The sequence below is a fragment of the Emydura macquarii genome, unplaced genomic scaffold, assembly GCF_026122565.2.
Source record: "Emydura macquarii macquarii isolate MOO-44397 ecotype Brisbane River unplaced genomic scaffold, CSIRO-AGI_Emac_v2 contig_1363, whole genome shotgun sequence".
In the NCBI taxonomy this organism is placed as follows: Eukaryota; Metazoa; Chordata; order Testudines; family Chelidae; genus Emydura; species Emydura macquarii.
In genome coordinates, this window is record NW_027131500.1 from 16556573 (window position 1) to 16579655 (window position 23083).

The 23083-nt window shown below is 44.0% G+C and overlaps 1 protein-coding gene across 8 annotated transcripts in view; it reads right to left on the minus strand.

Annotated features, from left to right (window-relative positions):
- RAPGEF2 (Rap guanine nucleotide exchange factor 2) overlaps positions 1–23083 on the minus strand; it is a 291653-nt gene that overhangs the window by 134375 nt on the left and 134195 nt on the right. For all 8 annotated transcript variants that reach the window (XM_067551808.1, XM_067551805.1, XM_067551809.1 and 5 more), the window contains exon 4: positions 20215–20298. In XM_067551808.1, the coding sequence (XP_067407909.1) occupies positions 20215–20298 (84 nt within the window). The remainder of the gene's footprint in view (positions 1–20214; positions 20299–23083) is intronic.

The window sequence follows — 23083 nt, forward strand, 5'->3', positions numbered from 1 at the left end:
CTTAGCCCTATGCAACCAGAAGCAATTTGAAAGGTCAAAGATTAGAAAATTCACCTTCTGCAATTGATAATCTGGCATGCATTCTCAACCAGCCAAATACAATGTTCACAGTTTTATTTTGTTTTAACCTTTTTGCACTCCATCTATTACTGGTTCTTTAAAAGCTCAGTTAGATTTCCATGAAGTATCAGTACGGGTGAACTAGGTAGAAGATCATAATTACACATCAGCTTTGAAAATTTATCAGATACCTACTAGCTAATGGACTATACCACTTGACCAGCAGTTCATATAAAAGATGGAGGCAACCATTATGTAGGGACAACTCCCTGGTGAAAACTTCCCCCTCACTTCAAGCTGCCGAAATGAGAAACAATACTGGGAATCTCTGGACACTGATAAGATCATCCTGATCTGCCTCTGCCTAACAGGCAGCTAATACATTTGAAGACCACCTGCAAGGGGCCTACTACTCTTCCTGCTACTGTCAAGACTTTCAGTTCTCTTTCTTCTGTATCTTGGGAAAACTGAGTACCAGCTAAATCACTGGAATTCTCTGCCAGCAGACCATGGAATAGTGCACAGCACCAGTTTACACTTGGAAGGTTATCTTTGTAAACAAAGCTGCAAACATTTTAGATTCTGAAAAAAAATTAATGGCATTCCCCATTCACCAGGGAAAACTTCCTACTTTCTCTTGGTAAGAAGGCCAATGGATTTTTCAAGCCATGATTAAACATTCTACACTCCTGCCTATTTACACAACCTAATATCTTATATCAGCAGCAATGTCAAGCTTGATGCCCATTTGTCCACTTTTCCTTGAACCATCTTACAAGCTTTTTTCCCTCTTCTATGCTTTTGTCCTGCTAATAGAATTCTCTTCCAATCTATTCTGCCTAACCATTACCCTATCCTCGTTTAAATCACTATTTATAATCCCAGCAATTGGGCTAATTATTTTTAGACTAAAGGTGAATCTGAACCATCAAAACATCTCAATGCCCATACTGAGGAATTAAACAATCATGTTTTTGTCTGTGTTTTTCTTTATCTATTCTTCCCCACTGTCACACCTCAATCATGTCTATCTAAAATTGATATTAGTTCCAGAGGGGTAGCCGAGTTAGTCTGTATACAGCAAAAACAACGAGAGTTCTGTGGCACTTTAAAGACTAACAAATTTAATATTTGCAGGCATAAGCTTTGGAGAGACTTCTGCTCTCTTCTTCAGATGCAGTAATACAGAAAATAGGTAACACATAGGCATCTTATAGATATCCAGGTGCATTGAGAACAAAGGGGGAGGTGGAGTCCGGTACTTAAGACCTAATGACGACCACTGAGTAGGAGGTGAGAATGGGTGAGCAAAGTAATTTACCTTTGGTAGTGAGATAGCCACTCCAAGTCTCTGTTTAAACCCAGTTTGAATGTGTCAAGTTTGCAGATCATTTCTAACTCAGCAGTTTCTCTTTGAAGTCTGTTTTTGGAGTTTTTTTGGAGAAGTATAGCAACTTTCAGGTCAGAGACAGAATGCCCTGGGGAATTAAAGTGTTCTCCCACTGGTTTATGGATGTTGTTATTTTTTATGTCTGATTTGTGTCCATTTATCCTTGTGCGTAGTGATAGTCCAGTTTGGCCAATGTACATGGCAGAGGGGCATTGCTGGCACATGATGGCATTTATAACATAAGGGGCTCATTGACCTGCATATCCACTAATGTTATATATGCCATCATTATATGGATAACTCTTTAATCTCACCAACTCTTCCGCTCTACTCTGCGCTGATTAGGCCTCAACTGAAGTATTGTATCCATTCTGGCCACCACATTTCGAGATAGAGGTAGACAAATTGGAGAAAGTCCAGAGAAGATCAACAAAAATGATTAAAGGTCTAGAAAGCATGACCTGTGAGGAAAGATTGAAAAAATTGGGCTTGTTTAGTCTTGAGAAGAGAAGACTGAGAGGGGACATGGTAACAGTTGTCAAGTACATAAAAGGTTGTTACAAGGAGAAGGGAGGTAAATTGTTCTCTGTAATCTCTGTGGATAGTACAAGAAGCAATGGGCTTAAATTGCAGCAAGGACAGTTTAGGTTGGAGTTTAGGAAAAACTTCCTAACTTGCAGGATAGTTAAGCACTGGAATAAATTGTCTAGAAAGGTTGTGGAATGTCCATCACTGGAGATTTTTAAGAGCAGGTTAGACAAACACCTGCCAGGGATGGTCTAGATAATACTTAGTCCTGCCTTGAATGCAGTTGACTGGACTAGAAGACCCCTAGAGCTCCTCTCCAGTCCTATGATTCTATGATACTCCTATGCCACATCTGCTGAACTATGATGCCTTTCTATAATGGACAGTGTATGCTTTCGTCTTTTCACCCAAATCCTGACAGACAACAGTTGATCCTGATTCTCATGTCCCGAGTCCAGTGTTGGGTCATTAGAACAGGAAATAAAAATACTAAATTCTGTAATTAAATTCTATACACAGACAGCTAGCAAGAAACTAGTGAACTTCCATTTGTGATCAAAGATAACATATGAACTGAGGTCCTCAAAGTTGAAAAATTAGTGGGGAGTTTCACCAAGAGTCAAAGGGCAAAAAAAGTCCCACAGTGCTTTCATTTTGTACCCAAATGCATTCCTGCTCCTAAAAGCTATCCCCCCATCTTAAACTTAGCCTGAGCTATTCAGTCACTCTTGCCATACATTGAGGCCATTTGATAATTTGCACGTGCGCACACACATGCCCCTCCCCTCATCATACCCCCTCTGTGGAAACTCAGATCTTGGAAGAAAAATTAAGATCTTGGAAGAAACCGTACTAGCACTAGCCTCTCCGTGCCATTCACTTGCACCATTATAACATTTAAACTGCATTTGATATCATAGAGCTGGCATAACTCATCATAATGGCATCATAGCACAATTTATTGAGATATAAAATCATAAAGAAGTGCCTATCAAAGGTGTTAGATGCCCTAACACCTTCATTATGCAATGCAACAAAATTCCAGCAGCATTAAAATACTTAATAATCATTCTAACAGCAACTCATCCAGCCAGACACCTACAGAAACTCCATTCCACCCCTTCATCATTGTAATCAAACCTTCACCTCAGTCAAAAACCCCCTCGCAAACAGATGTCTTCTTCAGCATGCTCAGAAGGTCACCAAATCCAGGCTATTTCAGACTGAAAATGGGAGAGGTGGGGGATGAGTTCCAAATCCTCACGGAGAACAATCTGCCAGCTACCCCCTCTCTTTTAGAATGAAGGGGATCAAGGTTGGGCACCCCCCACTGACTGCAGCAGCAGCCTGGCACAGGGAGAGAGCTAATCGCATCCGGCCAGTCAGGGCTTTGTAAGTCATAACCAAATTTCATCCAGAGACAACTGGGCAGCCAGTGCACATCCCAGAACTCCAGAGGCTTGTGCTCCCAGTCTTGCTCAGTAAGTGAACCATTACATTCTGCACCAGCTTCAGTCTCCCAATCACTTGAGGACTAGAGTGCATTACCACAGCCTAATCTTGATGTGACAAAATCATGGATAACAGTGGCAAAGTCTGTATCTGAAAGGAAAATTCACAAGCTCTCAGCCAGATGCAGATGATACAAAACTGATGGAGTCACTGCCACAGTATGATCCTCAAACAGCTGGGGATCTAAAATGGCCCAAGCTGTGAAACCTAGCAACTAATTAGCAGGCTCACTCCCTCAGTCAGAGAGACTGATATTACCTTCACCATCTCCTCTGACTGCTTCACCCAACCTACCACCACCACCTCAGTGTCAGGTGGATTGAGCCTCAGCTAGCTCACTCTCAGCCATGGCCCAGTCTCAGCTAGACATTAGCTGAGCTCCTGAACTGCACCATCCAAGTTAGCTGAAATGGAGACATATAGTTGGGTGTCAGCATATTGACAACACTGCACAATATACCTTCCTACTCACCCTCCCAAATATCCACTAGTGCGGCTTCAGAGCAGCACTAGTTGAATATTCAAGTGAAAGCGAGTAGTAGCTGATCAGATAAAGAGGACAAGGGAAAGGCCAGAAGCAGCTGGCAGCAGATACACAGAGCAGAGACTGTATTAAAAACCAAGAGTTTTAAGAGTAAACTAAATCTAAAATAGTTTCCTTACAATATTTTTTAAATCATCAATCTGAAGTGGTAATTCAACAATTCATCTGTTTTTACAAAAGCACCAGCAATCTCATAAGTGGTGCTGTAAATCATTCCCCTCTATAGCAGTGCTTATAAAGAGAAACAAAAGACCCTTGTAACAGTAGAACTCAATAGTATTACCAAGTGAAACTGAATATCCCACAAAACAGCCCAGTGATATTACTCCCTCCCAGTGCTTAACTAACTGGATTGTAAAATTACTCATTTTATGAATAAAGTGGATGTTGTATGAGTTATAATAGCCAGTAGCAATTTGGTCAACTCTTCATGCATCACGATCACAAGGACAGCACACAAAGATGATAAAAGTGTAACTTCAGCCACCATAACTCAAAGTCAGAACAATCAGTCTTCTGAAGTACAATCTACTGACCAGGACAAAATGTTCCCTCTACTGTAGCTTAAGTGCAAACCCCTAATCAAATCAGATGTGGAAGAAAAATGACTTTTGCTTTGTGCCCAATTTTGTAAAACAAAATGAGGATTTTATTTAACTTAATTATCACAAGAGTTTCAAAGGCAATACCTTACTTAATGATGGAATTATAAATTACAATTTAACACTGCAGAGCCTCATGAGCCAGAGTATCTTTGCACTTTAAATGTTATCACTATGCAGAAATACCTATTAACTGAAAAATAAACTGAAATATACGAAATGTTGTATTCAAAATATAAAAAGTGCTCAAGTGAAGAGGGATATTATGTGAAATGAATATGATAAACAAGAGTATCCAGGTGTCAGAGATGCAAACAAAACAGTCAACACTTCAGAAGGCATAAAATTGCCAGAGACACAGTCTAAGGAATGTTTTGAATACAGTTCTACTTTGAGAAACACTTCCAGCACTAGCTTCTGCACTAGAATGTGAACAAGCAATCTCCTACTGATCTCTCAAGACTACTCATCAGCAAACGGCATATCAAGAAAATGTTTCTTCCTCTAAATTAATTCACATACATTTCTACTGTAGAGTTGCATGTATATATATACACCCCCATCTGATTTCTATTTCTTGCATCTGACGAATTGGGTTGCAGCCCATAAAAGCTTATGCCCACAGAAATTAAATTTGTCTTTAAAGTGCTACAGAACTCTCGTTGTTTTTGCTGTATACAGACTAACATGGCTACCCCTCTGGAACTCCCACACAGTTACTGAACTATCAAAAATCAGTGCATTGCACAACTGACAATCACAAGAATGGCAGAGAACCTAAAATCATTTGTAAATGCCTTTGCATAGATCATTTGCGGTCATCATGGAACTAATACTTGAGCTCTTGATTCCTTCTAATGACACGTCAACCTTCATTTTGGGCAGAAATCTCCTAATTTGAAAGTCTGACTCAGGCTACATTAAAACTTGCTCTCCCATTTGGGGGATGGGTGGAGATGGCCAAGGCTTTAAGCGATATGATAGTCCTTATTTCATTTGTAATTGACTTGTAAGAGCAACAATAGAAAGCAAATCCTGACCTACAAAGGTGTCCTCTGTAATAGGACTAGGAGACATCCACTCAAAATCAAGTTTTCAATTTCAACAAAAAGAATTGACAATTTAATCACTAAGAAAACTGCATCCAGCTACATATGGAAGCAAAATTATTTTTTATGAGCCCAACAAATGTTTTCAGATATTATAACCTTTAATGACATCCTTCTTTTCTGCTAATAAAACTCACTGAATAAATTTCACATTACATTTTTGCTACAATATCATCAAAAGGTACTAATTTAAAAAGAACATACTTCACTCCCACTTTATGTATGAGAGGAGAGTAGAAAGAACATGCTGGCAGAAAACATACATACACTCAGAGCAAGAAAAGCTGCCTTAAGACCCAATCCTGCTCCAAGTGAAATTAAATGAAGCACAACTGCAATCACAATGTGAAGGAAAGATAGGAAGAATAGTAACAGGTCAATATAGCTCCATCAGGAGCTCTTTAATGACCTGAAAATCAAAAAGAAATCCTGGAAGAAGTGGAAACATGGACAAATTGTTAAGGAAGAGTACAAAAAAATAGCACATGCATGCAGGAACAAAAATCAGAAAGGTTAAGGCACAAAATGAGATATGTCCTTCTGTGTCCCATGCTAGGTGTAAAAAAAAAAAAAAAAAAAAAAAAAAAAGGTTCTTTACATTAAGAGCAAGAGAAAGACTAAGAAAAGCGTAGGTCAGTGGTTCTCAAACTTTCTGTATTGGTGACCCCTTTCACACAGCAAGCCTCTGAGTGCAACCCCCCATGTCCCTGTGGATGCCTGCCCCTGGCCCCCGTGGGCTCCCCATTCCTGCTTTGCCCCAACCTCTGCATTGTGCCTTCTTCGCCCCAACCCATGCACCCCCCTCCTGTGCCGACCTGGGGAAACAGTCCTGCATGCACGGAGCGGCTGGTATTGCTGCTTGCTCCCACCTTGAAAACTGCTCCTTTATGCACCCTGTGAGCAGGGAGCAACCTCAGGGCTCCCTGCATCAGGTCAATTTCCCTACTTGGGCTCCATAAGGGGAGGACAGAGTGATGCTCACCTCACAACACAGCCCCAGTGGGGAAAGTGACACGGATGCAGAGAGCCCCGGCATTGCTTCTTGCTTCCCACCCCACCCCCCAAGCCCTGCAGGGGGCTGCAGAGGAATGCTCGGGGGTGGGTGACCAGTATCTGTGTATCACCGCTTGCCCTCCTCCACTCATGTTCCCTCACCAGGAGGAAGAAGGGAAGCTCACAGCCACAGGACCAGCCAGGGTCAGGCTTCAGAGCCCCGTGATCCCCACCTAACCAACATTAAGAAAGCTGGTGTTTAATGCCTGTTTTGCTTCAGTATTCGTTTAAAAAGTTAATGGTGACCAGATATTCAACATAATTAATATTAACAAGAGGGAAGGAATGCATGCCAAAATGTAGAAGGAGCAGGTTAAAGAATATTTATATGTTAGATGTATTCAAGTTGGATCCAATGAAGTTCACCATAGGATACATAAGGAACAAAATGAAGCAATCTCAGAACCATTAGCAATTATTTATGAGAAGTCCCAGAAGACTGGAGAAGGACAAATATAGTACCTATCTTTCAGAAGCGGAATAAAGAGAACCCAGGGAACTATAGACCAGCTAGCTTAACTTCACTACCTGGAAAGATACTAGAACAAATTATTAAACAATCATTTTGTAAGCACCTGGGAGGATTATAGGTTATGAGGAATAGCCAGCATGGATTTCTAAAAAATAAATCATGTCAAACCAACTTAAATTTCCTTCTTTGATGGGGTTAATAGCATAATGGATTGGGGGGGAGCAGTAGATGTGATATCTCTTGATTTTAGGAAGGCTTTTGACAATCTCACATGACATTCTCATAAACAAAGTAGGGAAATGTGTTCTAGATGAAATTAGTATAAGGTGGGGGTGCACAATAGGTTGAAGACCATACTCGAACAGTAGTTATCAATGGTCGGCTGTCAAACTGGGAAGGCTTATCTAGTTGCTCCCACATGGGTCAATGCTGGATCCCATACTATTCAACATTTTCATTAATAATTTGGATAATGAAATGGAGATTATGCTAATATAATTGCAGATGATATCGAGTGTTTTAAGCACTTTCAAGGACAGTATTAGAATTCAAAATGACCTTGACAAACTGGAGAATTGGTCTGAATTCAACAAGATGAAATGAAATAAAAACAAGAGCAAAATATTTCATTTAAAGGAAGGAAAAACCAAATGCACAACTACAAAATGGGGAATAACTGGGTAGTGGAAATAACTGCTGAAAAGAATGTGGGGGGTATAATGGATCACAGATTGAATATAAGATAACAATATGATGCAGCTGAGAAAAAGGCTAATATTCTGGAGTCTATTAACAGGAATGTTGCATGTAAGACAAGAGAGGTAACTGTCCCATTCCACTCAGCACAGGTAAGGTTTCATGTGGAGTAGTGTGGCTAATTCAGGGCACCACATTTGAGAAAAGATGTGAACAAACTGGAGAGAATCCACAGGAGAGAGAGAAAAAATGCTAAAAGGTTTAGAAAATCTGATCAATGAAGGAAGTTTAAAAAGGGCATGTTATAGTCTTGAAGACCAAACTTGAAGAAAAGACGACTGAGGGGAGACCGGATAGTCTTCGAAGATGTTAAGGGCTGTTATAAAGACCATAGTGATCAATTGTTCTCCATGTCCACAGAAGGTAGCACAAGTAGTAATGGGCTTAATTTGCAGAAAGGGAGATTTAGATTAGGTATAAGGAAAAACTTTCTAACTATAAGGTAAGATCTGCAATAGGCTTCCAAGGGAAGTTGTGAAATCCTCATCATTGGAAGATTTTAAAAACAGGATAGATGAACACTTCTCAGGGATGGTCAAGATATACTTGGTCCTACCACAGTGCAGGGTGTCGAACTTGGTGACTTCTCAAGGTCCCTTCTAACCCTATATTTCTATGATTGCTGTTGACTTCAAGATCAAGCCCATAACAGATTTACTAATTTAGGAAAGGGTAAAGAATTAAATTGTTAACATTTAAACAATAGACATATGCCCTATATATATTTTTATACACACACACACACACACACACACACACACACACACACACAATACTCAAAGGAAGTAAATTAATCGTTTCAATGACAAAACATATGCTTTTTATTTTCTTTAGAGGAAAAGCATTTGTCATTTTCATTTATGTAGTTTGTGAACTTGCTCACAGTAGTTCAGTTAAACAGAAAGTAAAAGCAACTCCTTTCAAGAGACACTAAAAATCCATTTTTTCTCCATCTGATTTATTTTTTGTTCCATTTTTGCCACATAATGCAATTCTATCAATTACTTTAAAAATAGTGAGAAAAGGGGTGATATAAAAGTTGTGATCATCTTGATTGGATTTAAATACACTCATGGCTTAAGAAAATGAAAAGCAAAAAAGTATTGTGCTTTAGAAAACAGAGAAGAGGTAAAAAAATTAAATTGCATCAAATAACCTATCATTAGAATGCCAAACAAGAGGAAAAGGAAATCAGCTAAGAGTGAACAATTGTTGATCTCGTACACCAAACAGCATGGGGCTGGATGTGGCAAAACTGAAAAATGAGTGTAGCAGCGTACACAGAAGACAATAAGCCAGCCTCTAGGTAGTCCACTTTATAGCATGTTTGGGCGCCAGAGCTAACAGTACATAAAGGAACAGAGTCTGAAAAAACTCTGGGAGAAAGGCAGAGAGAAATCTGAGCACTCAAGCCTGCCAGTTTTTCCACAGAAATGTTTCAAGTGATTCCTCAGTTTGCCACTGTTAAGAGTTAATCACACACTTCAGTTGAAGGAGCCTTAAGTGGGTACTGGAAGACATTTTAACAGTGGACTTCTAGGACAAATAAGATGAAAGATCAGAGTGCAATAGACAGTAGAAAACAGGGTTACTTACCAGTAACTGTTGTTCTTCAAGATGTGTTGCTCATATTCATTCCAATATAGGTGAGTGCGCGCCCCATGCACCAGTTCCTGGAACTTTTTTCCCCTTAGCAAGCCCCATAGGGTCGGCTCAGGTGCCTCCTGGAGTACCGCGCTCATGCCGTGGTACATAGGGCACCGCCGACCCCGTGGGCCCTCAGTCCCTTCTTTCTGCCAACTCTGGCAGCAGGGACGGAGGGTGGGTGTGGAATGGATATGAGCAACATCTCGAAGAACAACAGTTACTGGTAAGTAACCCTGTTTTCTATCTTTGAGTGATTGCTCATATCCATTCCAATATAGGTGATTAAATAGCCATACCTCGGAGGTGGGTAGGAGTCAGCGTTGAGCCGCTCTTGCCAGCATGGCTCTGCCGAAGCCCACGTCCCCTCTCGCCTGCTGCACGATGGCGTAGTGGGACGTGAAGGTGTGGACTGACGACCAGGTCGCTGCTCTGCAGATGTCCTGCAGGGGCACTCTTCCCAGGAAGGCCGCGGATGAGGCCTGGGCTCTGGTTGAGTGCGCTGTCACAGCTCCTGGAAGCGGCAACTTCACCCGCTCGTAGCAGGTTTTAATAGAGGCGGTGATCCAGGTGGAGATGCGCTGGGTGGAAACAGGCGAGCCCTTCATCCGGTCTGCAACTGCTACGAACAGTTGTGTTGACTTCTGGAACAGCCTGGTCCGCTCGATGTAGTAAACCAGGGCTCGTCTGACATCCAGGGAGTGCCATCTCCGCTCCTCCTCCGAACCGTGTTTAGGAAAGAACACGCGGAGGAAGATATCCTGGTTATAGTGAAACTGAGACACCACCTTAGGCAGGAAAGCCGGGTGGGGTCTCAGTCAGACCTTATCTTTATAAAAGACCATGTAGGGGAGCTCTGAGGTTAAAGCTCTTATCTCGGAGACCCTCCTAGCCGATGTAATGGCCACCAGGAAGGCTACCTTCCAAAAGAGGACGAGCAACGGGCATGTAGCCATGGGCTCAAAGGGGGGGTCCTGTCAGCATGGTGAGGACCAGATTCAAGTCCCAGGGAGGCACCGGATTGCAGACCTGTGGATATAGCCTCTTCACCCTTTTGAGGAACCTGATTGACATGGGTGTGAAAATAAAGATCTCCCTTCCATCGGCTGATGGAAGGCCGAGATGGCCGCCAGGTGTACCCTAATGGAGGCCAGTGCTAGACCCTGGAGCTTCAAATGGAGGAGGTACTCCAAAATCACCTGTACAGGCGAGCAGCTCGGTGGGATACCCCAGGACTGCGCCCAACAGCCGCTCCCCACCCCACATCCGAGGCGTCCGTAATCAGGGTTACTGATGATGTCAAGTCTCTGAAGGGAACTCCCTTCAGTACCTCCCCCGGGTCCTTCCACCAGTCCAGGGAAGTCAGTATTTGCATGGGAACCGTGACTACTCTGTTTAAGGGGTGCCTGGCTGGCGCATACACCGAGGTCAGCCACGCCTGGAGAGGCCTGAGTTTGAGGCAAGCCAACCTCATCACGTATGTACAGGCTGCCATGTATCCCAACACGTGGAGGCAGTGCCTGGCTGTCGTCGTGGGGACCTGTAAAGATTGTCGATTATGGCAGCCATCGCCTCGAAGCAAGGCTGTGGGAAGAAGGCTCTGACCTGGGTGGCATCCAGGGTGGCCCCAATTAAATCTATGCGCTGCACCGGGGTGAGAATGGACTTCTGCTCGTTGATGAGCAGCCCCAGTCTGGTGCATGTTGCGCAAGTGGGTTCCAGGCTGTTCCTTACATGGGCCCTGGACTTGCCCCGGATCAGCCAGTCTTCCAGGTAGGGGAATATCTGGACCCCGCTGTGGCGCAGATGGGCCGCCGCCACCACCGCCATACACTTTGTGAAACCCTGGGGGCGGACGAAAGGCCAAAGGGGAGGGCCGAGAACTGGTAGTGGCAGCCAGCTACCACAAACTAGAGGAACCCTCTGTGACCGGGGAGGATAGAAATATGAAAATAAGCGTCCTTTAAATCGAGGGCAGCGTACCAGTCCCCTGGATCTAGAGCGGGAATGATGGAAGCTAGGGAAATCATATGGAATCTGAGGCATCTGATGAACTTGTTCAGACAACGGAGATTTAATATGGGCCTCAAACCCCCCTTGGCCTTGGGAATGAGGAAATAGCGCGAATAAAGTCCCCTTCCCCTCTCCTGTGGAGGAACCTCTTCCACAGCCCGTAGCTGGAGGAGGGAGTAGACCTCCTGTGTGAGGAGATGCTCGTGAGAGGGGTTCCTGAAGAGGGACGGGGTAGGGGGAGAGTCTGGGGGGAAGGCCGTAAGCTGGAGGGCATAGCCCCTGAGGACTACATAGAGGACCCAGCGGTCCGAGGTGATGTTTCGCCACTCGGTGTAGTATGGCCGGAGTCTGTGGGCAAAGGGCTGGGTGAGATCCAGGGAAACAGGAAGAGTGCCACCCTCGTGCACACCATCAAAATGGCTTTTTATTATTTTGGCTCTTGCCTGGGCCATGCTGGGGCCCCACCGATGAGCCCAAGCGGTTGCGGCGGTTAGGCGCCCGGTACCGGTCCCGACCCCTCCTGGTCTGAGCAGGTCTGGGGGGTGGCCTCGAGGGAGGCTGAGGCTGTCACGGGGTCTGTGTCCGAGACTGACGCCTCGATGCCTGAGGGGTATAAAGCCCTAGGGATCGCAGCGTGGCCCTAGAATCCTTAAGGGCATGGAGTTTGTCGTCGGTTTTGTCTGAAAAGAGGCCAGTGCCATCGAATGGCAGATCCTGGATTGCTTGCTGGACCTCTTGGGACAGGCCCGACGACTGCAGCCAGGAGCATCGACGCATGACAATGGCCGAAGCCACGGCCCTGCTGGCAGTATCCGCTGCGTCGCTGGCCATCTGTAAGGCCGCCCCTGCCATTGCAGCGCCTTCCTCAATCACTGTATTGAAGTTCGCTGCTTGGTCCTGGGGTAACACCCTGGGGTAAGATCTGTGCCTGGTGGTTAGCAATCCTCAGCTGCAGGGTCGCAGTCGAATAGACCTTGCGGCCAAATAGGTCTAAATTTTTACAATCTTTGTTCTTGGGGGTGTTACCCGGGGCCCCCTGCTTATCCCACTCATTGGCGGCATCCACTACAAGTGTCCCTGGGGCAGGGTGGTTATATAAAAACTCAAACCCCTCTGCGGGTACATAGTACTTTTTCTCAGCGCCCTTCGAAGTAGGGGCAACCGAGGCAGGGGTCTGCCAGAGGGCCTTGGCCATCCTTGTACAGGCGTAAATACCTGCCCTTTCCTGGTTACTATGCGGCCAGTCCGCCGTCCAATCTAGTATTCAGTAGCTAAGATAATCTAAAATCAAGATCTAACCTATAAGTAATATTTATTATTCAATTAATTTTAAAATTAAATTAAATTACATGAAAGGACAGTTAAACATAGTCAACAGGTCAACAGTATGAAAACTAAAGCCCATTGATAAAATTTAAAATATGGAGAATAAATATATCTATATCTAAAATATATCTAAAATCCACAGGATACACAAAATGAATGTTCGGGTTCACTGTTTATCACTAAAAAGAGCCAACGTATCCGTCGTAGCATACATAGCAAGTCTGCACACACTTTCTTTAAAACTTTTAAATTTATCAATACCTAAAATTTTAAAAATTTCATCATTTCTTTCACTCCATTTACCTCGCCCCAACCACAAATCCAAAGAAGTGGATGATCTTCCCACCAGTGAGCTGCAGCACCTCCTCCTCCAACTCAGAGTAGTATGCCTCCTTCTCAATGTGGGCTGCCTCCACACTGTCAGTGTTGTCTTCCCATCTAACTGTGACATCCACAACGGTTACCACTCCTTCCTTTTCAATAATGAGGTCGGGTTTTCTCAACTTCCCTTCTTTATTATGAAGGTAAGGTTCAATCCAAATTTTACATCCTTTATTTCCTACTTTATCAATTAGTGCTTTAACTATCCTATTATGTCTTTTAATTCTTGCTTCTTTCATTTTTATGCACTGACCAGAGATATGAGGAATTGTCTCTTTGACCTTACCACACCATCTACATAACCCTTCCTCCATCTTCCGTCCTCTTGCTAGAGCTTCCCTGGTGTGAAAAACATTCGCTCTCGTTTGCAATGCCGCAATCAGAGAGGAGGACTTGGCCAAGCAAGGATATTTTAAAAACAAATTACTAATACCATCATTTTTAAAATATTTAATACCAATTCCCTGACATCTTAAATTACTCTATTTTAAAAACTCTTCATCTCTCCACGTTTTAGGATTAGCCGTTTTAGCACTATATATTAAAATTTTCTCCACTAAATTTTCCCCAGCATATAAAAACGAGAAATCTATCCAATCATCTTTGGAGACAATATGTCTCCTCCATTTACGAATTAACATGTTTGGAATTTGGGTACTAAATTTTGTAACTGCTAAACCCCCATCTCTAGTTCTAGCATAGAATAGCCCGTCAGTTGTACACTGGAGAAGATGTAAAATCTTTTTAAGAGTGTTCCTAACTAAAACATCTAATTCATTTAACATATAAAGTGGCGGCTCGATTAAAAGTAATTCATAAAAAACTCTCGTTAAAATGTAAACTTTTAAAATTATCAATTTCTGCGCAGGTTTTAACGGAGCCTTACATAAACTTTCACACCAATCAATTAATTTTTCCTTAGGGGAATTATTAGCCACTCCCACCCATGGATCTATTCTTGCACCTAGATATCTTTCAGACTCACCAGGTTGAATATAATCAATTAATTCATCACCTAATCCCCATTTATCTTTTGGGTTGATAACATATGTTCCCATGCTTGGGAAAATATGAAAGCCCTTTGTCGTTTTAACATTTACTTTTAAACTTGAATTTTTACAAAACTGATTAAGAATTTTTAAATTCTTAACCATCCCCTTTATAGGACCTACTTAATATAGCGATATCGTCGGCAAAGGCCAATGAAGTCATCTTTCTACCCTGCACTATAAAACCATCTCCTTCATCTTCCAATTTATATAAAAGAGGGTCCATGGCTATATTAAATACAATAGGGGAGAGCAGATCACCTTGCTTAACTCCACTCTTAATTAAAATAGGTTCTGTCTTATCCTCACCAACACTAATTTCAGTGTAGCAATCTGTATACAAATCCTTTACAATATCAATAAAACTCTCTGATATCCCAAATCTCTTTAACCCCTTTAAAATGTGACCATGGCCAACCGAATCAAATGCCTTAGCAAGATCAATAAAAACAACAGCTATTTCGTCTTTATTTTTCTTGGCCCCTTTAATTTACTTTTCTAAAATCGATATATTTTCCTCACAGCCAGAGGCTGCGATAAAACCTTTTTGTCTGGGGCATAATTTAACAGCACTTGATAATCTTTTAGCTAAAATTTTTGTATACAACCTAATCCAAATCGAACCAATAGTCAATGGCCTCCAAGATGATATTTTCTTCAACTCTTGTGGATCCTTGACTTTAGGAATTAGGATTGTACGATTGTCTTTAAAACACTCTGGAATCTGTCTATTTAAAAACCAAATATTAAAAATCCTTACTAAAATCCTACTGTCTAAATTATAAATATCCCATAAATCCTTAACCTTAATTCCATCTGGTCCAGGAGCACTACTATTATCAATCTCTCTTAAGGCTTCTCTAATTTCATCAATTGATAAAGGCCAATTTAAAATTTCATTTCTACCACTTCTTTTACTTTTACTCTCCTGTACTGGCAGGGCCACCCTTGATGGTCCTGCTGCCCCCGACACCCTGAAGAGGGGGTCCTCCTCCTCCGACAGCTCCTTGAGCTCTAAGTTTAAGTTGCTCGCCACTCTCTTGAGCAGATCTTGGTGAGCTCGGAAGTCAGGCAGCGGTGCCCTATGGTCCCTGGCGGCCACATTGTCCGGGGACAAGTAGGAGGACTGTGGGAGGGGCCCCATAGAGAGACCCTCCTCAGGGTCCGATCCCTCCTCAGAGGGATGGCCCTTGTCTGGCTGGCTCGGGGAAAGGTGGGGGAGGGTGCTGGTTGGGCCACTGACGAGTGGACCGACGTCGTGACCTGGCCCAATTGGGTACCCCAAGGCCCCAGTATGGCCACTTCCACGGGCTCTGCAGCCATGCCGGTGCTGGCATTGGTGCCGACTGGGACACCTGGTGGCGGGTCCGGGACCCAGAGCCGCTGGATCTCCGCTTACAGCTTCTGACAGGTGAGCAGCTCCGAGACGATGACGAGGACCGCCGGTGCCGATGTCTATGGTGCCATCGGGGGGACAAGCTGCTGAAGGAGCTGGATGACTGCCTCCTCCGCCTCGACGTTTTGTGGCGACACTTCCCACCTCGGGACTGGGAGCGGTGCCGCCAGTGCCACCGCAATGCTGACCCCATGGAGCGTGATCAGCTGCAAGGTGCCAAAGCCACGGGTGCCGAGGCAGCCAGTGCTGAGGACTGCTGTGTCTGCGCCCAAGCCACCGGTGCCATGGTCGGTGCCGTGGTCCTCGCCGGACTGTGGGCCGGGGATCGGGACTGGTACCGTTGATGGCTCTCTGCCAGTGATTGACGACTGCATGCTGGGGATAGAGACCGGTGCCGTGTGCTTGTCGGGATGCATGCCGGGGATATCAATCGGCGCCATGCAGGACTTGTTACCAGGGAGCGAGAGCTGGAGCTGCGACCCCTGTGCAAGGTGGAACTGGAGCGGCATCGCCTCACGCGTGAACCTCTCAACCGCCCTTGGTGCCGCAGTGTCGAGGAGCTCGACGACTCAGTTTCGGAGCTGGGAGGGGAGCCCACACTCTCTACCCTCTGTGACCGTCTGGGGGGAGACTTCGACTCCTGTCTCTGTCACCCACCGGGGCCACCCAGCGCAGGGTTACACCGAGACGCCGGTCCCTGCAACCTCGGTCGAGGGGGGGACGGAGGCATGGGCATGCCCATGAGGGCGCGTGCTGGGGCGAATGCCTCCGGCTTCGACAGTCCTTGCAGGGGCACTCCCATACCCCCAGGAGTCGGGGGAGGCTCCCTTACGGCGCTTCAGTACCAGGACCTGGTGGGTCGAGGTCAGTGCCGGTGGGGCTCTCTGCACCGAGGAGACGCTCAGTGCCGCAGAGAACGCGCCGGTTCCGAGTCTGGCCAAAGCGCAGACTCCATAAGGATGGCCTTCAACGCGCGTCTCTTTCTTTTTGCGTGCGGGGCTTGAAGGCCTTACAGATCCTACATTTCTCTCTTCTGTGCTGCTCCCCGAGGCAGCGGTCGTGAGGGTCACTTACGGGGAAAGCCTTCGCACACGCGGTGCAGGCTTTGAAGCCGGTTGAGCCAGGCATGGCCCAACCTGAATTCCCTGAGGGCTACTATCTAAGTACTCTCACTATTTAACTACTTAACACTACTAAACACTAAACTTAACGATAACAGTCTACTTAAACAACAACAGTCTATGCACAAAGGGGATGCTACTTGCTGAAGCAAGAGGCAGACGTTCCAGCAACCGTCACAGGCGGAAGGAAGGAACTGAGGGCCCGCGGGGTCGGCGGCGCCCTATGTACCGTGGCATGAGCGCGGTACTCCAGGGGGCACCTGAGCCGACCCTATGGGGCTTGCTAAGGGGAAAAAGTTCCGGGAACTAGTGCACGGCACGCACACTAACCTATACTGGAATGGATATGAGCAATCACTCGAAGATAGAAGCAAAGGCCTGGGACAAGTAATCTAGGCTAGAGGACCTAGCAGTTAGAGGATGAGATGAAAATGGAATAGATCTAGGAACACTGGAAAATACTTTGAGGGACTGTCAGATTACTACTATCAGGGAGTACTTGAGAAGAGAGGAGACAGATTTGGATCGAGCGACCAAAAAAATCCTGTGCTCTGGGTGTCCCTAAACCTCTGATTGCTAGAAGATGGGACTGGATGACAGGGGATGGGGTCACTTGAAAAATTGCCCTATTCTGTTCACTCCCTCCAAAGCCTCTGGCACCAGCCACTGTCAGAAGACAGGATAACTGGGCTAGATGGACCAGTCGTCTGACCCTATATGATCCTTCTTATATTCTTACATAAAAACCAGCAAGGGACATCACGGTTCTGATTATCAAATTTGTGAATTAGATGCACAAAATAAATTATCTATTTGCCACCTCACCCTCAATTACCATATAAACCCCTCCAGAATACAAGTGAAAGTTTGGAAGGGGTTAAGTTTGAACTTTCAAGCAGCACTTTCACAATGTTGAGTGATCAGTCTAAACGAAAAGCATATAATGGACTGCAGGAAAGGGATATAGAAATAATGAAAATCTTTATTGTTAATAAAAGTAGAAAATAATCCTACCATATACTAAACATACTAAATATTCAGACTAGTGAACCCCACAGTCACAGCACAAAATCATTAGGAAGAACACTGAGGATTTTACTTATTTGACATTTTAATGTTAATTTATAAAGACTGATATCTCTTCCAGAGTAATCTGAGCGGCTTAAATAAAGTCCAGTGACATGAAGATTACTTGGCTGTAAATCAATGAACTTCCAGAAGTAGTTTAAGATAAATTTTGTGTACCAAATGTTTTAATATTGTGACAAATTCTTCCATTTGTTTAATGAAATAAGGGCACTACTTGCTGATGGCTTGTTCTACAACTACTCTATGTTTTAGAGTTGAATGACAAGATACAATTAAGACATAACTATACAACACAAGTACTTCTGCAAAGTTATCCAGTTTAAAAAAATACAGCTTTTCCAAAGTTAGTCACTCAAGTTAAAATTGAGTATGGTCTGATACTGCCATAACCTGAAACAAAGATGAGACTGATGAAAAAGTAGCATAACAAGTTTCAGTGGTAACCCAGCACAAAATAAATTAATCTCTGAGAATTTAAGAATAAGGAGTCTTTAGGAAGAGAAAACAAAAAGCAGGAGGAATCTGAAACCACAAAAATATATTTAAGTAACGTGGAAAATCTGTCCAACCCATAAAACCAAGTTAAGGATGAAAGTCTGACTGTAGCTCACCTGGCAACAATTTAGGCGTTTTGCAAGGTCCTGATATCAATACTGTTCCAATATGTGCTGATGTACCACATTAAAATGCAGCAAGTTAAATCAGATAGTATACATTTCCAGATAGTATACATTTCCAGCATTCAGCGAAGGGACTTTGCATTTAAGAGCTATTAATTTTGAATAAATTGCTCTTCTTTGGGGGGCAGGTTAGTAATATCTTTAGGATACACAATGACTCCCAAATTATGTGTTTACCAGATAACAGCTCCTTGAAGAACATATCTATCTTGCATCTGGAGAAGTGGTTTGTGTCCTGATTGGAACTTGCAAAACCCTGTCGTTTTCTGTCTGCAGTCAGAGAGCAGCAGCAAAAACGTACACTATTTGTTCAAGGAGGGAACTCTTCCCAATCACAGAGAAAGTAAAGAGAATGCTTAAAATCATTCCCTCCTGCTGCTTGATATCTTGTCCAGCTTTGGGTTTCATGGCTCTGCTCTGTCTTAGTTCGATCCCTGGCTTTTCCTTCAGTCTCTTCAGAAGGTCCTAACCATTTCTACTACACTTTCTGTGGGTTATTATAGGGCTTTGTCCTAGCCCCCTCCTCTTCTTTCTCTACAACCTCTCTCCGGATGTTCTACTCATTCATGTTGCTTCAATTATGATCTCTAGACAGATGACTCACAAATCTTCCTCTCCTAACAAATCTCCATCTAGCCAATCCAACATCTCAACCACTTTCATATCTCCTTCTTAGTGTCTCACTTAACTGACTGTGAACTCATTTTTCCTCCAAACTCCTTCCAACTATTCACCACTATCCTCTATCAGGCATATAACCTGGGTTTCATCTTTGACTCCTCCATCTCCATTTTCAGATACAGTCATCCCATTTCCAAATCTTCTTGCTTCTTCATCAACAAGATATGCAAGTCCTGACTTTCTCTTTTTGTCCCTACACCTAAGACTTTTTCAGGCTCTCATCTACCATCTTGATTACTCTATCTTACTCCTTTCTGCCCACCCTGACACCCACAAAGCTTCCTCTTCCTAACATCAGCTTGCCTGTCATTTTGTCTGTTCTTATCCCATCACATCAAGTTTAGGTTTAACCTTGTCTTCAAGGACCTGTTACACCACCCCTTCCCAGTATGTATATTTTCTTCCATGCCGTACCTTCGGCTTGGAATACACTTTGGGAACTGTGTGAAAGCCCCATAACATTCAAATGTTCTCCTGACAATCCAAATTTATGACATCTACAAGAAATTAGCCAAGTAATAATGGTAAGATCCAGTTGTGGCCTTTCACCACAAAAATATTTTTTCAGTTTTCCAACTTGTTTATTTTTGTGCATTTAACAGCACTTTGGTGTACAGTTAATTTCCCCCACGGTATGGGTCTTTCACTCAAACAGAAGAGAGATTTAAAAAGATTGTAAAACTGCAAAAACTGACAAGAAGTACTAGAGGTATAACCTGACTATATTTAACTCTTAAAAACTGACTAGAACTCTATTTCATGGTGTTTCTTAAAATATACACTATAGATACTTAAATAGCAAACATACCTGCTCCTTGGAAGAAACATAGATTCTTTGATGAATACTGAACCAGACAGCAGGATATACCAACAGGTGCCAATATCATCAGGGCTGGAATAAAGAAGAGAAAATGATGAGAAGCATAATTTAGATAATAGGTAGAAACTACAATAATCTGGTAGAAAGAACATTCTTTAAACAATTCTAATTTTCCCCTAAAACACATCACCAAAACACTTTGAATTACTTAATAGTAATTTTTAAGTTACAACATCCACCACAGCAGCCTAATAAAATAAAACTGAAATTATAAAATATCAAAAACTTAGTGAAAGCTTAGTCATATTGCTTTGTACGCAGAATCTCTTACCTCCTGTTGGAGGACAGAGACTTTACCTTCAACATGAGCTCCTTCCCCATTCCTGGACCTTCCATCCTTCCTATCCCCTTCTCCAGAAAGAAGATTTGCTCACTTCATGGCACTCTCTTTCCCACCCACAATGCAGACAGAGGCCTCACATTCAAAGAGCACCTTCACTCATATGTCAGTCAGCCCACACCAAACAATTCTGGGCTGCCTCTGTACAGTGCTACTGTGTACTGCCTATTCCATGCGTCTTCCTAGCATGAGGGAGGGGACAGCAGGGAAAGCCAGCTCATTTTTGGAGAAGTAGGGAAAGGCAGCTTGGAGATCAGTACAAATGATAGTGAACAGTTACTAGCAGGAAAGGAGAAACAAGTTGCAATTTGCTTCTCCCAGTCATCCTGACCTAACTTATAACCCAGCAGGTCCAGACGCCCTTCCGTCCTGTACAGCACAACCACCCCTTCACAGCCCTCAGAACCTCCAACAAACAAGTCTGTAGGTGACACCCACATGGGGGATTAAACTAGTGTCTAAAGGTTTACAGGGAATAACCACATTAGAACAGCAAGTAGTCTGTGCCATCTTCAGCTCTGCTGTGACCATTCATTCCTTGCTTCAAGTTTTCACCACTCCTACTGCTTCTTGCCCACATACTCCATAACAGTACACTCTAGCTTGAATCCAGTCAATAAAAGTACATAACATTTCAATCAAAATAAAAATTACTGGGGTACACTTTTAAGGATGTAGCATAATTAAGCTTTCTATAGCACTTCCTACTTCATTCTTTTAATTACAGGCCTCAAGTTTTAGCAACAATTAGCTTGTTCAAACTTCAAGCAAACCTAGCCCACGTATCTTTTAACAAAAGGTGACAGCATAGTTATTAAAATCCAATATTTAAGCTAAGTAAGCTATTTACAGCTAGCTGCACATTTCTCATTTTAAAAAACCACGCTGCAAATACATAAGTGACAACGTCCTTAAAAAGGAGTGCCAAGATACCACAATGATGAGCACTGTAGAAATGCATGTAATAATTTTTTAAAAGAAACAGGATGACGTGAGACAGGGGGGAAAAAAAGCAATAAATCAGAACAATGGCCAGGTATAACTAGAAGAGCATATCAATGGCAGAGTATTAACATTCAGACTTAGGAATGTAATTCTCTCTCAAGTTCTACTCTGAACATGATAGAAATAGGTCACTCTTGCAGACTTAAAAATGGAACTGTTAGCCATGAAGAGACATCAGACACATGGATGATTAACAAATAGATCACATTCTCATTTCCCTCAATGATCAAGTACAGAACAATTGGTTAAGATGGCCATATGGCCAAAAATTGTTTTCTATTATTCTCATGAAATGTGCCACATTAATATGACATGGGAAAAAGATGGTTATTTACCTTGTAACTGTTGTTCTTTGAGTGCTTGCTCATGTCCATTCCATTGTAGGTGTGTGCATGCCCTTGCGCACGGTTACAGGGACATTTTTCCCTCTAGCAGTACCTGTAGGGCCAGATTTGGCACCCCTTGGAGCCCTACACACGTCACAGTATATGAGGTGCTGCCGACCCTACTCCCCCTCAGTTCCTTCTTTCTGCCTGTGACGGTTGCTGGAACTGCCTTGACTTGCAATCGCAAGTGTTCATTCCCTTTTGTTCTGACCTTGATTTTTGTTTAGGCCTTAAGTGTTGTTAGTAGCAATTCGACAGCTTAGTATACTCCCAGCTGGGAGCAAGGCATGCCCAGGTCACTGGGCTTCAAGTCACGTGCCTCCCGCGGGAAGGCCTTTCCACTGAGCGACCCCCATGATAGTTGCCTAAAGTGCCTGTGGGAAGCTCACCGCAAGGACAAGTGTAAGATTTGTAAGGCTTCCAGGCCTCGGACTCAAAAGGACAGAGAGATCTGCTTGAAAGCCTTACTAATTGAGGTGGCATTTCGATCGGCCTCCGAACCAACCCGCTCTGCTTTGGTATCAAGTGTGGTATCAGTACAGAGCGCACCGTTGGCACCGGCCCCGCCTCAGCACCAGCCTTCCTCCTCTGTGTTGAGGAAGCAGCAGCAAAAGCAACATACGGAGCAGGGTCGCTCCCCTGCACCGAAGAAAGCGGGGTCGAGTAGGGTGCCGCACCCCAGCTAGGACTGTGGAGGCTTGCTTTTCACTGCCAGAGCCCATGTCTCCAACTAGAGAGCCACTCCTGGGAGTGGGAAGGGGGCGTCTCTGCACCTGCCGGCACCGGCGACACCGGAGGCATTCCAGGCAGCATGGACTTTGTTGGCCTTGCCCCTGTTCCAGCCTCCACCAAGAGAGATAGGGCCGGTGTCACAGGGGAAGCCTGCGTTGGGACCCCCGGGTTGGCTCAGGCGATCCCTGGAGCAAGGAACAACATCTCCGACAACCTGGTCACCCTGGAAGCTCCCCTAGAAGTCGCTCCAGGTCACAGTCGCCAGAGCACCCCGCATCATCGGTGTACGAAGTGAGGTCGCCCTCCCAGCACCGGTCAGGATCCCTGGCACCAG